Genomic DNA, 18,173 nt, shown 5'->3' with positions numbered 1-18,173 from the left:
CTATGTCATCTCGCAGAAACAAAAAAGAGAAATGCCAACTTTCTGCCAAATGAATTAAGGAAGCTCGGAAAAAAAGAACAAAAAAATAAAAATCACTGCCTACCTATAGGACTTAGGCTGATTTCACATGTCAGACATTCACAATCCGAGGACGGACCATCTGCAGGTTTCCTGACCCAAACTCAGCAGCCTCATCTATGTCCATGATGCCATGGAGTTCAGGTCAGGAGACCCGGGCTGATCTGGACATCACAGTCTGAATTCAGGCCATGAATGTTGCACAAGTGAAAGTGGCCTTAGAAGAGAGTAATTTATTCTTAACCCTTGGATTCGTATCAAATAAAGATTTATTTTAAATTCTTTATTTAAGGTTTCAAGTAACAAGTCCTAATTATTACAGTGCTCAATCCGATCAAGCACAGAGGATAAAACGTGTGTCCGTATATATATATATATATATATATATATATATATATATATATATATATATATATATATATATATATATATATATATATATATATATATATATCTAGCAATGAGATCTACTACTCTGAAAATTATACAAAAGAATCAAACAAACATAACATCATAACAGCAATAAAAACAATAAAACAATAAACAATAAAAACAGTTTCAGGCCAAAAAGTTAATCCTTAGTCCAACTCAATTGTAAAGAGAAGAAGAAAGGTTGGATAACTTAAGTGAAAAGCTGTGACTTTAGGACTTCGTAATATATATATCAGCTAATAAAGTATGAAAAGAGGGAGGATGTTAGTTTCTTATAGGAGGCCAAGACGGGCTGTCACTCAGGGCAACGGGCCCGACCACTGCGGCGTATGCAAGGGGTTCAGGGGAGCCAAGAAATCGACGCATCCAAGACATGAACCAGGAGGAATACCATCAGAGATTAGGGCGAATAAGAGGAGATTGGTAAAGAATTTTATTGGAGAGCGTGGGAGAATTCAATCCAAGGAAGCCAAGGAGTTTGAAATTTCTCGGTGCACGAGTTTCCCAGCTGGACAATTCTTCCAAACGATGCAAGTCATATACCTTAGTGATCCAATCATTCAAAGTAGGACAGGTCGATTGCCTCCAATGTGCTGAAATCAAATATTTTACAGCTGCCAGTAAAAGAGGAAGTAGATCATGTTTCTTTGGTTTATAGGTTGCCGAGGGTAGAGAAAGTAACATATCCTGGGGTGTAAGGTTTTGTTTCATTAAACCCATACGATGAAGAGATTTATTTAGGTATGTCCAGAATTTCAATAATCTTGGGCATCGTATCGAATAAAGATTTAAGGAGTTTCCAGCTCAGCGTAACATTGCCAAACAGATGACGTTTGAATTCTGACCCATTTTGGCCTACCTCGTCCTGTTTACATCCTCAACACCATGATGTGTCATACATGACATGACTGCAGCGGCAAATCGCTGGCCGTAGAGGTGACGTTTATATTAGCGCGTCCTGATGTGTCCAGTGATCAGCTGCAGTGGTCAATAACAATGAGATTTAAACGCCTTAGAGTCCAAGAAAATGGGGGTGATATTACCATAAATATGCCATACAAAAGAACATTTAAAGATAAACAAATGCATAAATTCACGGGGATCACAGCCTTGTTTCATTTTATGCACGGCTCTGAACCACATGCTTGCCATGATAAAATGGTTTGGGGAGGTTAGAGAAAACATATTTTCCCTCGATATAAAAAAACAAAACAAATAACAAACGTCTGTCATCAGTAACCTACCCCTAGGGATGATGGCATGTAGCCAGAGTATTGTACCATTTAGCCATACAACTGTGTAAAGCAGTAATTCAGCAAATTCACTGAATCACTGGCAGGAGAAGTCTGTGACCACTACGTGCCGCTAGAGATCGGCACCGGGCACAACAGGCAGGTAGGAACTGCTTGTTAGATATTAAAAAATTGTCCAGGATAACTAAACTAAATGTGGCTACCGAACATCACTCAAAGCTGAATGTGTCCCACAAAGTACAAAAGGTTGAGACTCACTGGCTTAAAGGGAAACATATGATTTGAAGCTGTATAATACCGGACAAATAGATAGGCGACTTAAAAAATGGTGCATTAGATATTCATCAGCAAAAATGTGGGCCATATTTCATTTTAAAGGAAGAAACAATTTGATATGTGCCTAAATGAGCATGTACTACACTTACAAACTATTGAGACCCTCTCTGCACAAAACAAATACAAAGACTAATAGTCAGAAAATGGTTTTATACATACATATTAAGTCCAACAATGAAAAACAGTCTATAATGTTGAGAACTTGCTAGTAAAGTAAAATATGCATTTGTTTTGACGACGAGCACAGATCAGTATATTTGGACTATGAGAAGTAGCACTGCAGCAATATTTAGCAATGTTACAGGACCTTTGCGCACTGCGGTAATAACAACCGTTCATGGCTCCACCAGGTGCAGGACTGATGTTCTCTAAATATTACTAAAAATGTTATTTCTTAAAAAAAAAAAACACTCACACATTGTCTCCTTGCAGATGTTCATGTTCTGCCAAACCACAATATATTGTTACTCTCTATTTTGTAGCCATCAAGGGATTATCCATTTCTTAAAAGAGACAAAGAATATTTCTTTTTAAAAGTCTATATTTTCAGCTCAAAAATCCCTTGGGCATGTGGCAAACAATTAGGTAAATGCCAACTTCTACCTACGCGTTGTCAAAACCATACAAACCAAGAATTCACTCTTGATTTCAACACAATGCCCAGCTGAGCAAAATAAACCTTTTCCGGGTTTTAATGGAAGCCAATACGGATATAATACATGGGAACATAAAAGGAATGATACTTGGATTTATAAGAGCTGTGTACCAACCTGCAGAACTTAGGAGGACACTGTAATCTGTCCCACGCTGCACCACTTCATTTTCCGTCTCTTTCTCTGCCGCTTCGTATCGGTCCCAGTTGGAAAGGATTTTCCTCCTGGAAAACTCAGATGATTGCTCCTCATTCTCTTGGTGCTCAGCAGCATCATTTTCTTCCTTTTCAAAGACGAAAGGGTTACGTCAGCAGCTCCATTGTCTTACATTAACACAATACAGGTAAGGTGCCCTAATTAGCTTGTTCAGCAGAAGTATCTGCACTGAGAGAACAGGCCAGTCTTTAGCTAAAGTGTTTTAGATCAGTGTTCCTCAAGCTGTGCCACAGGACCCCGTGGTTCTCGAGCACCCTAGGTGTGCTATCTCATATAGTACCTTAGTGGCTTTTTATTTGCATAGTTCGCGGCGGCTCTTGGTCACCTGTCATATAATAAATTGTTTGTTGACATTTGAAACAGTAGAAACTACTGATCTAGTATAGTTGTAATGTTCTTTGACATGATTCGTAATGCCCAATCCTCCGGGCATCAAGAATCAGAAACCGGATCCCGTATTCCAAACGATATGAGTTTTACTCTGAAATGCTGTTATATAGCGTGTAAAAAAGTATTTTAGTTGTACATTTTTTAACAAGTTTAATGGGGTCATCTTAGAAGCAACCACTTTGAGTGAAAAGCTTATTTTGCCGGGCAAATCTGCCACCAGTCAGGCAATACCCTGCAGCTGTGAAGGAAATGTATTATTACATGGTGGCAGTTCAAATTAAGGGCTTTTCTTCAATTCAATTCAAATACCCAATTCATTCAAGTCAAACAGAATAGGGGAGATAACCAATTTTACACAACCTTTTTGGGTAGTTATGGTGCACATTTTTTAGATAAGTGATTACCAACATTATTAGTATTGGGGAACCCTAGAACAATAGAACACTGAAAACACGTAGTCTATCCAGATGTTATGGCTTACATGCAAACGCAGTTTAGCCCAGTATCTCTGAGAAATTACAAAGTTGGTCTTCCCTTCTGTGTGAAACAGCAGAAAAGTGCAATCTTTTGAACAAGTCAAGTATGTAACATAGTAATTCACTGTTAATCTATTGAATGTAGAAGTAAATTTCAACATGATTTTGTATAATTGCCATAATTTCCTGCTGGTATAAAAGAATAAACTAAATTACCGCATTAGCTATAAACTCAGGTATTAGCTAAAAAAAAAAACAGTCCTTGGTGAAAACCCAGAATAAACAGTAATTCGGCTAAAAGTATATAAATTATGTGAGTTATAAATGTGCCGTTATACATTCTGGTTATAATCTGGTTATGTATCTGGTCTATTACATCTAGAAAAATCAGATTAACCCCTTAATGACCACCTATGCGCCTTTTTACTGACCTGCAATATAAGAGACTAACATCCCCATACAGGTGACAATCCAGCAGCTGTCGGCTGTACACTATGGCTGACAATTTGCTGCATCAGCCACGATCAGTGTTGGCACCGAATATGGTCGTTTAACCCCTTAAATGCTGCTGCCAATGGTGACTACAGCATCTAGATGGTTAACCGAGTCTTTGTATTTAACCCCATTGGCACCCTGAGATCATAATTGTGTGGTCCTGATGTTTGCCATTGCAGTTCACTGCCAAATAACGTCTTTAAAGTCTGCCGGCTACAGCGGCCTGTTCAGAAGTTAGCAACATTTAGGTGGTAAAAATAAACTTTTTCATTCCTATTATGCCAATTTGCATTAATCCCTGAAAAGCATCTGAAGATTTAATGAACTACCACGAAGCAATTTTGATGTGAAGGGGTGCGGTTTTTAAAATGGTATCACTTTTGGGGGGTCACTTCAAAACTGAACAGGTCTGTTTAAAAGTAAGTTTTGTAAATTTCCTTGAAAAAAAATGAAAAATTACTGCTACATTTTTAAACCTTCTAAAAAATACTAACAAAATAAAATAACATTTTACAAATAGTGCTAATGTAAAGCAGGCATGAGGGAAATGTTATTTATTAATATTTTTGTGTGGTATGATTGTCTAAATTAAAGGGATAACCAAAGTTTGAAAATTGTAATCTTTAGGAAATTTGTCAAATTTCTGATATTTTTTATAAATAAATGCAAAACATAGCAACCTATATTTTCCATTACCATAAAGTATGATGTGTCCCGAAAAAAAATAATCTCACAATCAATGGGATATGTTGAAGAATTGCAGAGTTGTTATTATGTAAAGAGACACTGGTCAGATTTTAAAAAATTGGCCCGGTCACTAAAGGGCTTAAGACTACCGTACGTTCACAGTAAGCTCACCATGTGCACAAAGGAAGTTGACAATGTGAGTCAATGTGCTAGGGTATATGAGTGATTTTAGATACCAAACAGACACACACACACACACAAAACGTTGTAGCATGCACTAGTATGATATCATGGATAAGACAGTGTGCGTTTCTATGGCAAGTAGATCCTGCACCCACCCACAGTGTGAACAATGCACAGAGCTGCAAACAGTTGGAGTCACATCTGAGAATTGCTTTCCACAACGTATTTTCGGTCACTGCACTACCCATTAGCATTGCGGGCTGTACATGGATCAATGTAAGGCAACGTGATTAGTAAGGATCTCCAACACGGACCAAAAAATTGCAGCAGACGTTAGCTTTGCCAATTTTGTGGTAGAGAGAATGGTAAATAGCAACAGCATGTGCACCCACCAACATTGAAGACAAAAGCATAAAATCTACAGACAACAATTATGAAGCATATTTGACTGTCCGGTTGTTTGGAACACTCTGCCTAACTTCCACAGTATATTGAATAAATTTGGTGGGCAGCGTGCCTGTTGAAAGATTGCTACTTTCCAAACACTGGGGTCTAAAGTCAGGGAGAGAAGGGGCAAGAAGGCTTATCAAGGGCTAAAACTCATTCACATTCTCTATTTGTTACAACCAAATTAAAACTATAAAGTTTTCAATTTTAAGTCCACAATTCTGCCCTTTTTTCTGATATGGAGCAGAAAATCACTTGTATACACATAATTTAATTTTTTTTTAAATCCAGGTCTTCTTTAAAACTGAATCACTTTGTCCAATTGCTGCTTCTCCACTGATCCCCTCTGCTCCAAAGTTATGCTCCTCGGCAATAATTGTGACAATTTTCCCTTCAACTAAGTAGGTGTATACTACTGAACTTCCTTGTTGAATTCTGCTTTTCTCTTGCCTGTCACTGGCCAACCAAAACACAACAGAGTCAATTTAGGGGAAAAAAAAAACAAACCCCCTCTTGCTCTTTGAGCACTGGACACAGGACAGCAGCACGGTTGGAAAGTCGGAGCGCTGGAGACAACTGTGTTCCAGATGATGCACTAGTGATCTCCTGTGCGCCAACAGCAGGAAGGGACTAAAGACCTACGGAGTTACCACACTGATTATGTGAGACAAATCTCATCTCAGGAGAACACGGTGAACCAGGCTGCAGATGTGACCTGCTCTGTTGTTTGCATTTAGCCCTCCAATGACGTGGTCATGTTTTAATTCAACAGGGCCAGAGGAGAAAAAGCAGCATGCTGACAAGGAACTTCTGTGGTCCAGATCAAGTTGGTTGAAAGGAAAATTAGCACCTTTATTAACGGCGGCATAATTTTTTAGAACCAAAAGCGTAGGAATAAAAATGTCTTACAGAATTGACCCCTGGACAAAGCATTTCCAAGTGAAACGTGCATCGGTGTGGTGAGTCCCCGGGTGTTTCAGGTAACTATACCTTGCCATGTGTATCATGTGGGCATTCCTCATTGTGTTATTATATTGGTGATTTGTGCATACTATATGATGTTATCAATAGACTCATGGAGGTATGTTAACCCCTCAGTGACAGAGCCAATTTGCAGCTTAATGATCAGGCCAATTTTTACAATTCTGACCACTGTCACTTTATGAGGTTATCACTCTGGAACGCTTTATCGGATCCCGCTAATTCTGAGAATGTTTTTTTCATGACATATTGTACTTCATGTTCGTGGTAAAATTTCTGCGATATTACGTTGGAATTTTCAAACTTTGAATTTTTATGACCTTAGTTAGAGAGATATGAGACATGAAATCTAATATGTAAAGCTGAATGTGTGTGTGTATGTGTGTGTGTGTGTGTGTGTGTGTATGTCCGGGATTGGCATCTGCACCGTCGCAGCTACAGCCACAAAATTTTGCACAGTCACACGTCTGGACTCCGAGAGCGTCATAGGCTATGATGTGAGGTGAAATTTTAACCCCGCGTGTTCCAATTCACCAAACAATTTTGCCCCTATCTACATAATGGGGAAAAAGTGAAAGGAAAAGTGTTGGAGGCGTCGCAGCTACAGCCACAAAATTTTGCACAGTCACACGTCTTGACCCCGAGAGCGTCATAGGCTATGTTGTGAGGTGAAATTTTAACCCTGCGCTTTCCAATTCACCAAAAAATTTTGTCCCTATCTACATAATGGGGAAAAGTGAAAGGAAAAGTGTAGGAGGCAAATTGACAGCTGCCAGATGTGAACAAGGGGGACTTAAAGAATGAGAGCGATGGCGCCAAAGAGTATATACCGTACAGTTGCTAAGGTGGGGCCCCGACATGGGATACTCACCACACACGGGGATATGAACACACACACAAAATGCGCCACACACTACCACGTGCTTGAACATATTTACCCTCAGCACACATTTCACCACAAATACACCAACCTCGCCACATAAAAGTTGAAACACAAAAGTCGCCGCTCAAAACTCGCCACGCGCAGAACTCGCCACATGAAAAAACTAGGCTCTTGCAAAACTCGCCACAAGTGCAAAACTCACCTCATGGAAAACTCGCCACACGCAAAACTTGCACACGCGGAAAAATTGCCACATGCACAAAAGTTGCAACACATGCAAAAGTTGCCTCACACAAAACTTGCACATACTCAAAAGGCACCACACATAAAACTCGCCATGCGCAAAACTTGCTGCACACAACTTGCTACACTAACCTGTCACATGCAACTCGACACACAAAAAGTTGCTACACGCATGTTGCCACACAAAACTCATCTCACAAAAGTCGCTACATGCATGTCGCCACATGCAACTCAACACACAACTTGACAAGCAAAACTCACCCTAAAACACACACAAGTCTGGTATTATCCTTCAAAAATAAAAATCTGATTAATAAGCAGACAAACTACAACAAATGTACCATATAGGAAATACGGCAGCTGTCAGTCACATGACCTGTCTATTATGTGTATGTGTGAGCTAATATATACTGCCAGGGGGAGGGCTTCCTGTTGGCTGGGGATTTATCAGTCTGCCAATTTAGCTTACAAATACTGAGGTAAAAATACTGAGCAAATAACGTGTGAACGAGGTCTAATACAGGAGGAGATGACACACAGGTATATACTATATACAGGGGAGATGACACACAGATATATACTATATACAGGAGAGATGACACACAGGTATATACTATATAGAGGAGGAGATGACATACAGGTACATATATATACAGGAGTAGATGACATACAGGTATATACACTATATACAGGAGGAGATGACACACAGGTATATACTATATACAGGAGCAGATGACCTACAGGTATATACTATATACAGGAGGAGATGACATACACGTATATGCTATATATAGAAGATGACATGCAGGTATATACTATAAACAGAAGGAGATGACACACAGATATATACTATATACAGGGGAGATGACACACAGGTATATACTATATACAGGAGGAGATGGCATACAGGTATATACTATATATAGGAGATGACATTCAGGTATATACTATATATAGGGGAGATGACACACAGCAGGTATATACTATATACAGGGGAGATGACATACAGGTATATGCTATATACAGGAGATGACATACAGATGTATACTATATATAAGGGAAATGACAAACATGTATATACTGAGGTGAAAATGAGAGGTGTGAGGTGAAAATGAAAAGGTGTGAGTGCAAAATGAGAGGAGTGAGGAAAAATAGTGGAGTGATCAGAAAATGACAGATGTGAGGTTGAAATGACAAGTGTTAGGGGGGAATGAGAGGAGTGAGGGAGAAAATGAGAGATGTGAGGGGGAAAATGAGAGGTGTGAGGGAGAAAATGAGAGATGTGAGGGGGAAAATGAAAGATGTGATTGGGAAAATGAGAGGCGTGATGGGAAAATAAGAGAAGTGAGGTGCTATAACTAACCACAGATATTTACTATGCCCAGGCAACGCCGGGCTCTTCAGCTAGTAGTTAATAAATACCATTTCTCACAAGTCTACTTTACATCAGCACAATTTTAGAAACCACATTTTTTTTTGTTAGGAAGTTATAAGGGTTAAAAGTTAACCAGCGATTTCTCATTTTTACAACAAAATTTACAAAACCTTTTTTTTTTTTAGGGGCCATCTCACATTTAAAGGGAACCTGTCACCCCGAAAATTGCAGGTGAGGTGAGCCCACCGGCATCAGGGGCTTATCTGCAGCATTCTGTAATGCTGTAGATAAGCCCCCGATGTTACCTGAAAGAGGAGAAAAAGACGTTAGATTATACTCACCCAGGGGCAGTCCCGCTGCTGGTCCGGTCGGATGGGTGTCTCTGGTCCGCTGCGGCGCCTCCCATCTTCATTCCAAGACGTCCTCTTCTGATCTTCAGCCACGGCTCCGGCGCAGGCGTACTTTGTCTGCCCTGTTGAGGGCAGAACAAAGTACTGCAGTGCCCAGGCGCCGGAAAGGTCAGAGAGGCCTGGCGCCTGCGCACTGCAGTACTTTGCTCTGCCCTCAACAGGGCAGACAAAGTACGCCTGCGCCGCAGCCGTGGCTGAAGATCAGAAGAGAACGTCTTGGAATGAAGATGGGAGGCGCCGCAGCGGACCAGAGACACCCATCCGACCGGACCAGCAGCGGGACCGCCCCTGGGTGAGTATAATCTAACGTCTTTTTCTCCTCTTTCAGGTAACATCGGGGGCTTATCTACAGCATTACAGAATGCTGCAGATAAGCCCCTGATGCCGGTGGGCTTACCTCACCCGCGATTTTCGGGGTGACAGGTTCCCTTTAAAGTCACTTTGAGGGTGTACATGACAGAAAATACCCAAAAGTGACACCATTCTAAAAACTGCACCCCTCAAGGTGCTCAAAACCACATTCAGGAAGTTTATTAACCCTGTAGGTGCCTCACAGAAACTGAAGCAATGTGAAAGGATAAAATTAACTTTTTTTTTTTTTTTTTACAAACATTTTATTTCAGAACCAATTTTTTTTATTTTCACAAGAGCAAAAAGAGAAAATGAACCCAAAAGTTGTTGTGCAATTTCTTCTGAATACACCGATACCCAATATGTGGAGGTAAACCACTGTTTGGGCGCACCGCAGGGCTTGGAAGAGAAGGAGCGCTGTTTGATTTTTTCAATGCCGAATTGGCTGGAATTGAGATCAGACGCCATGTCACGTTTTGAGAGCCCCTGATGTGCCTAAACATTGAAATCCCCCACAAGTGACACCATTTTGGAAACTAGACCCCTTAAGTAACTTATCTAGATGTGTGATGAGCACTTTGAACCCCCAAGTGCTTCACAGACGTTTATAACGTAGAGCTGTGAAAATAAAAAATCATATTTTTTTCCACAAAAATGATTTTTCAGCCCCCAATTTTATTTTCCCAAGGGTAACAGGAGAAACTGGACCCCAAAAGTTGTTGTCCAGTTTGTCGTGAGTACGCAGATACCCCATATGTGGGAGAAAATTACTGTTTGGGCACATGTTGGGGCTCGGAAGGGAAGTAGTGACGTTTTGGAATGCAGACTGATGGAATAGTCTGCGGGGGTCATGTTGCATTTGCAGAGCCCCTGACGTGCCTAAACAGTGGAAACCCCAAACAAGTGACACCATTTTGGAAACTAGACCACCCAAGGAACTAATGTAGATGTGTGGTGAGCACTTTGAACCCCCAAGTGCTTCAGAGAAGATTATAACGCAGAGCCGTGAAAATAAAAAACATTGTTTTTTCCACAAAAATTATTTTTTTTAGCCCGCAATTTTTTATTTTCACAAGGGTAACAGGAGAAATTGGACCCCAAAAGTTGTTGTCCGATATATCCTGAGTATGCTGATATCCCATGTGTGGGATAAAACCACTGTTTGGGCACATGTCGGGGCTCGGAAGGGAAGTAGTGATGTTTTGGAATGCAGACTTTGCTGGAATGGTCTGCGGGCGTCATGCTGCATTTGCAGAGCCCTTGAAGTGCCTAAACAGTAGAAAACCCCTACAAGTGACCCCATTTTAGAAACTAGACCCCCCCCTCCCCCCAAAGGAGCTTATCTAGATGTGGGGTGAGCACTTTGAACGCCCAAGTGCTTCACAGAAGTTTATAATGCAAATAAAAAAAATGATTTTTTTTTAGCCCCCAATTTTTTATTTTTCCAAGGGTAACAGGAGAAATTGGACCCCAAAAGTTGCTGTCCAATTTGTCCTGAGTATACATATGTCCCATATGTGGGGGTAAACCACTGTTTGGGCGCACGACAGAGCTCAGAAGGGAGGGAGCACCATTTGACTTTTTGAACGCAAAATTGGCTGGAATCAACAGTGGCGCCATGTCGCATTTGGAGGCCCCCTGATGTACTTAAACAGTGGAAACCCCCCAATTCTAACTCCAACCCTAACCCCAACACACCCCTAACCCTAATCCAATCCTAACCATAACCCTAACCCCAACACACCTCGAACCCAAATTCGAAAAATATTGTTGCCGGGTGCCAGGTGGCAGATCTCGGCAGGCGCACTGCGCATGTGCCCACCATTTTCTTACCGGAAGAAGACGCCAGCCGCCGTGGGGAGAAGCAGGAGGATCCAGGGACACTGGGGGACACTGATAAGTATCGGGGTGTTCGGACACCCTATTTCTCTGTCCTCCGATGTGTGATCACATCAGAGGACAGAGAAATTAAATGGCAAATCATGCTTTTTTTTGGTGGTCGCTGTTATACGGTAAATAACGTAAATCACAACCACGGGGTTGGTAAAAACTGACCCGAATCATGTTCTCTGGGGTCTCGGCTACCCCCGGCAGCCGAGACCCCGAAAAAATCCGACTCTGGGGGGGTGCTGTAAACTTTTTTCCACAGTGACGTTAATTAACGACCCTTAACTACCGCTGTTAAAAGGCGTATCGGCGGTCGTTAAGGGGTTAATAGGATTGGATACTTATAGATACCTTATGTTATGCTGTGTAAACTTAACTATTTACTTAATCATATTAGGGTAGGCAAGATGGCAGCAATTTCGCTTTCATCTTTTCTTGCCCCAGAATGTATTGAGGAAAATAGCAATGTAATATGACTAGTGTATCATGGTCTGTATTTATCTGCCTGCGTAGTACTATTATGTAATGATCATTTGCACCGCCCAGGTGATCCACCCCAAAATTATACTGTACCTGTGGTATTTTGTTCACCTTTTAATATATCTTTTAATAAGCTGATATAATAAAAATATTATTTTAATCTATACATGGTGGTATATTGAACTTTTTTTCTCTTTTTGGTGTTATAGAATTAGTAGAACAGCGGAATTGTAAACTGGTAAAATTAAGAAAATCCAGAGAAAAATTCTTATCTACTATATAATTGTCTACGGGTCACTTCCGTCTTTCTGTCTGTCACGGATCTTCATTGGTCGCGGCCTCTATCTGTCATGGAAATCCAAGTCGCTGATTGGTCGTGGCAAAACGCCCACGACCAATCAGCGATGGCCATAGTCTGGCAGCGAAATGGCTGCTGCTTTACTGCCCTGCAGTCAGCGCTGAGCGCTCACACAGGGTTAATGCCAGCGTTAACGGACCGCAGTGTAACGCACTCCGTTAACGTAGCTATTAACCCTGTGTGACCAACTTTTTACTATTGATGCTGCGTATGTGCAATGTGCAATACACTACGTAGCTGTGCAATACACTATGTGACTGTGTTATATACTACGTGGCTGTGCAATATACTATGTGGCTATATTATATACTACGTGGCTCTGCTATATACTACGTGGCTGACCAATATACTACATACCTGTGCAATACACTACGTGGCTATGTTATACACTACGTGGCTGTGTTATATACTACTTGGCTCTGCTATATACTACGTACACTGTGTTACATACTACGCAGCTCTGTTATATACTACGTAGCTATGTCATAAACTACGTCGGTTGTGTTATATACTACGTCACTGTGCAATATAATGAAGAAAAATCTCAATGAATAATTAAGCAGCAGTGCACAAAAAAATAGTTATAGTCCACAGTCATAGAAGGAAATTATAGATCTATGATATTGGAAGCTGCAGATGAATGGGACATATCATAGACCAATCGCAACAATCAATAAATAGGAAACAGAGAGCAACAAACGCGATCAAAACAAAGACCAAAGATAAATGGGGCCCCTGACAAAGGCTGTGCCGAAACGCGCGTCGGGGCAACGTGGACTGTGTGTACGGCTTCCCCATCTGCCATCTTGGTAGCCTCTGGTACAGCTACATCGGTAGGTGACCGCATTAAGTAAGTGTGGTTTTTTACTTGTTGAAGCACCCATGTGACATTTCTACCATGTAGTTCCCCTGCTCCTTACATGGTCAGGTTGGGTTTTATGGGCTACTAATGTAATACTATGATTATATGCCTATGGCGAACTGTGTTTTAAGTACCATAAATTACTATGATATGGGGTAATCATTATAATACCGGTTTATTACAGTATATATATTGTCTAGGATTGGCTTTGCCGTCACCAGTCCATGTCCCGCGTTTTCTTTTCTTCATTAGACTGCACATTAGTCCTGTGGTGTATCCACTGTTATTCCCTGCTATTTATATATTTAATAAAGTTTGTTCTATTTTTTTATCTTTGGCCTTTGTTTTGATCGCGTTTGTTGCTCTCTGTTTCCTATTCACTGTGCAATATAGTACGTAGCCTGTGCTATATACTACCTACATATTCTAGAATGCCCGATACGTTAGAATCAGGCCACCATCTAGTTTTGAGATAAAATGCTGGCTGCCTGCAACTAGGAGGTACTTAGAAGCCCCCTGCATACTGTTATACTTTGAACTTAGTAATAAATGGTTAGGTTTTATAGCTCCCTCTATTGGAAGCAACAAATTGCCAGCATGTAATCATTTATATCGACTGTATAAAAACACTCCAATAAATGACTAATGTAAATGTAGCAATGTGATTTGTTCCTACTACAACCTGCTTCACTTTTCCCCTGAATTAGGTTACATAAATCTTACTCAAATTTTGAAAATTGACAAATTTTGTCGTGTCTCCCCCGTTTGATGTGGGCTACGGAGGTGAGCCCACATCAAAGCCACGACATGTCAGCTGTTTTGAACAGCTGACATGTGCGCGCAGTAGCGGCAGGTGGAATCGCGATCCACACGCTGCTATTAACTAGTTAAATGCTGCTGTCAAATGCTGACAGTGGCATTTAACTGCCGCTTCCAGCCATCGGGCCAGAAATGCACACATCGCTGACCCCCCGTCACTTGATCGGAGGTCAGCGATGCGTCGGCATGACAACCAGAGGTCGGAGACCTCTATGGTTGTTGATGCCGGAATGCTATGAGGGCCACCCTGTGGTCGGCGCTCATAGAAATGCAACAATTCTACTACATAAGAGTGATCTGAGAATCGCTCCTATGTAGCAGAGCCGATCAGGCTATGCCATCTTCTAGCCTCCCATGGAGGCTATTGAAGCATGGCAAAAGTTTAAAAAAAAGTCTTAAAAAATATGATAAAAATAAAAAAAATATACAAGTTTAAATCACCCCCCCTTTCGCACCATTCAAAATAAAACAATAAAAAAAAATCAAACCTACACATATTTGGTATTGCCGTGTTCAGAATCGCCCGATCTATCAATAAAAAAAGGATTAACCTGATTGCTAAACGGCGTAGCGAGAAAAAAATTCAAAATGCCAGAATGACCTTTTTTGTCACTGCGACATTGCATTAACCCCTTCAAGACCTTGCGCTTTTTCGGCTTTGCGTTTTCGTTTTTTGCTCCCTTCCTTCACAGAGCCATAATGTTTTTATTTTTCCGTCAATATGGCCATGTGAGGGCTTATTTTTTGTGGGACGAGTTTTACTTTTGAACGATATCATTGGTTTTAGCATGTTGTGTACTAGAAACCGGGAAAAAAATTCCAAGTGCGAAGAAATTGCAAAAAAAGTGAAATCCCACACTTGTTTTTTGTTTGGCTTTTTTACTAGGTTCACCAAATGCTAAAACTGACCTGCCATTTTGATTTTCCAGGACATTACGAGTTCATAGACACCCAACATGTCTACGTTACGTTTTATCTAAGTGGTGAAAAAAAATCCAAACTTTGATAAAAGACAAAAAACAAAATAGCGCAATTTTCCGATACCCGTAGCGTCTCCATTTTTTGTGATCAGGGGTCGGATGAGGGCTTATTTTTTGCGTGCTGAGATGACGTTTTTAATGATACCATGATTGTGCAAATATGTTCTTTTGATCGCCCGTTACTACATTTTAATGCAATGTCATGGCGACCAAAAAACCTAATTCTGGCGTTTCAAATTTTTTTCTCGCTACGCCGTTTAGCGATCAGGTTATTCATTTTTTTTATTGATAGATCGGGCAATTCTGAATGCAGCGATACCAAATATGTGTAGGTTTGATTTTTTTTTATTGTTTTATTTTGAATGGGGCGAAAGGGGGTGATTTAACCCCTTTCTGACCTCGGACGGGATAGTACGTCCGAGGTCAGATCCCCTGCTTTGATGGAGGGCTCCGCGGTGAGCCCGCATCAAAGCCCGGACATGTCAGCTGTTTTGAACAGCTGACATGTGCCCGTAATAGGCGCGGGCAGAATCGCGATCTGCCCGCACCTATTAACTAGTTAAATGCCGCTGTCAAACGCAGACAGCGGCATTTAACTACCGCTTCCGGCCGGGCGGCCGGAAATGACGTCATCGCCGACCCCCGTCACATGATCGGGGGTCGGCGATGCGTCAGGATGGTAACCATAGAGGTCCTAGATACCTCTATGGTTACTGATCACCGGTGGCTGTGAGCGCCACCCTGTGGTCGGCGCTCACAGCACACCTCCATTTCTGCTACATAGCAGTGATCAGCAGATCGCTGCTATGTAGCAGAGGCGATCGAGTTGTGCCTGCTTCTAGCCTCCCATGGAGGCTATTGAAGCATGCCAAAGTAAAAAAAAAAAGTAAAAAAAAAATGTGAAAAAAATAAAAAAAATATAAAAGATTAAATCACCCCCCTTTCGCCCCAATCAAAATAAATCAAATCTACACATATTTGGTATCGCCGCGCTCAGAATCGCCCGATCTATGAATTAAAAAAAAGCATTAACCTGATCGCTAAACGGCATAGCGAGAAAAAAATTCGAAACGACAGAATTACGTTTTTTAGGTCGCCGCGACATTGCATTAAAATGCAATAACAGGCGATCAAAAGAACCTATCTGCACCAAAATGCTATCATTAAAAATGTCATCTCGGCACGCAAAAAATAAGCCCTCAACCGACCCCAGATCACGAAAAATGGAGACGCTACGAGTATCGGAAAATGGCGCAATTTTTTTTTTTTTTTTAGCAAAGTTTGGAATTTTTTTTCACCACTTAGATAAAAAATAACCTAGTCATGTTAGGTGTCTATGAACTCGTACTGACCTGGAGAATCATAATGGCAGGTCAGTTTTAGCATTTAGTGAAACTAGCAAAAAAGCCAAACAAAAAACAAGTGTGGGATTGCACTTTTTTTGCAATTTCACCGCACTTGGAATTTTTTTCCCGTTTTCTAGTACACGACATGCTAAAACCAATGAGGTCGTTCAAAAGTACAACTCGTCCCGCAAAACATAATCCTTTCACATGGCCATATTGACGGAAAAATAAAAAAGTTATGGCTCTGGGAAGGAGGGGAGTGAAAAACGAACACGGAAAAACGAAAAATCCCAAGGTCATGAAGGGGTTAAACTTTTATTTTTATTTTTTCATATTTTTTTTTAAACATTTATTTTTACTTTTGCCATACTTCAATAGCCTCCATGGGAGGCTAGAAGCTGGCACAACTCAATTGGCTCTGCTAAATAGGAGCAATCATAGATTTACAGCATTGCTATGAGCGCCGACCACAGGGAAGACCTCAGGTTGTCATGTCGATGCATCGCTGACCCCCGATAAAGTGACGGGGGTCAGCGATGCACGCATTTCTGGCCCGATGGCTGGAAGCGGTAGTTAAATGCCGCTCGTTTTTCTTTACTTAGCTGATAACAGTCTATTCAGTAGGACTATCAGCTGTGTATCCACCAGACTTCTGCACAACACAACTGATGGTCCCAACCCGATTTATAAGGCAAGAAATCCCACGTATTAAACCTGACAGGGCACACCTGTGAAGTGAAAACCATTCCCGGTGACTACCTCTTGAAGCTCATCAAGAGAATGCCAAGAGTGTGCAAAGCAGTCATCAAAGCAAAAGGTGGCTACTTTGAAGAACCTAGAATATAAGACATAACTTCAGTTGTTTCACCTTTTTTTGCTAAGTATATAATTCCACATGTGTTAATTCATAGTTTTGTTGCCTTCAGTGTGAATGTACAATTTTCATAGTCATGAAAACACAGAAAAATATTTAAATGAGGTGTGTCCAAACTTTTGGTCTGTACTGTATATATATATATATATATATATATATATATATATATATATATATATATATATATATATATATATACACACATACATACACATACATACATACACACACACACACACATACATACATACAGTACAGACCAAAAGTTTGGGCACACTTTCTCATTTAAAGATTTTTCTGTATTTTCATGACTATGAAAATTGTACATTCAAACTGAAGGCATCAAAACTATGAATTAACACATGTGGAATTCTATACTTAACAAAAAAGTGTGAAACAACTGAAATTATGTCTTATATTCTAGGTTCTTCAAAGTAGCCACCTTTTGCTTTGATGACTGCTTTGCACACTCTTGGCATTCTCTTGTTGAGCATCAAGAGGTAGTCACCGGGAATGGTTTTCACTTTACAGGTGTGCCCTGTCAGGTTATGGTTTAAGTGGGATTTCTTGCCTTATAAATGGGGTTGGGACCATCAGTTGTGTTGTGCAGAAGTCTGGTGGATACACAGCTGATAGTCCTACTGAATAGACTGTTAGCTGATTTTTTTTCTTGCCATA

At 40.7% G+C, this 18,173-nt stretch overlaps 2 protein-coding genes across 3 annotated transcripts in view; one reads left to right on the top strand and one right to left on the bottom strand.

The window, feature by feature from the left end:
- The window catches only part of CHRM5 (cholinergic receptor muscarinic 5), a 294,056-nt gene that overhangs the window by 185,117 nt on the left and 90,766 nt on the right, over positions 1–18,173 (top strand). The window contains exon 2 of one of the 2 annotated variants that reach the window (XM_069732404.1): positions 6,419–6,626. The exons of the other annotated variant lie outside the window; for it this stretch is intronic. The gene's annotated coding sequence lies outside the window, so the exon portion shown is untranslated. The remainder of the gene's footprint in view (positions 1–6,418; positions 6,627–18,173) is intronic. 2 annotated transcript variants of the gene reach the window in all.
- AVEN (apoptosis and caspase activation inhibitor) overlaps positions 1–18,173 on the bottom strand; it is a 751,848-nt gene that overhangs the window by 664,901 nt on the left and 68,774 nt on the right. The window contains exon 2 of the mRNA XM_069732415.1: positions 2,870–3,035. Coding sequence (XP_069588516.1) covers positions 2,870–3,035 — 166 coding nt within the window. The remainder of the gene's footprint in view (positions 1–2,869; positions 3,036–18,173) is intronic.

The sequence above is a fragment of the Ranitomeya imitator genome, chromosome 1 (assembly GCF_032444005.1).
Source record: "Ranitomeya imitator isolate aRanImi1 chromosome 1, aRanImi1.pri, whole genome shotgun sequence".
NCBI classification, from domain to species: Eukaryota; Metazoa; Chordata; class Amphibia; order Anura; family Dendrobatidae; genus Ranitomeya; species Ranitomeya imitator.
This window is presented reverse-complemented; position numbering and strand designations above follow the sequence as displayed.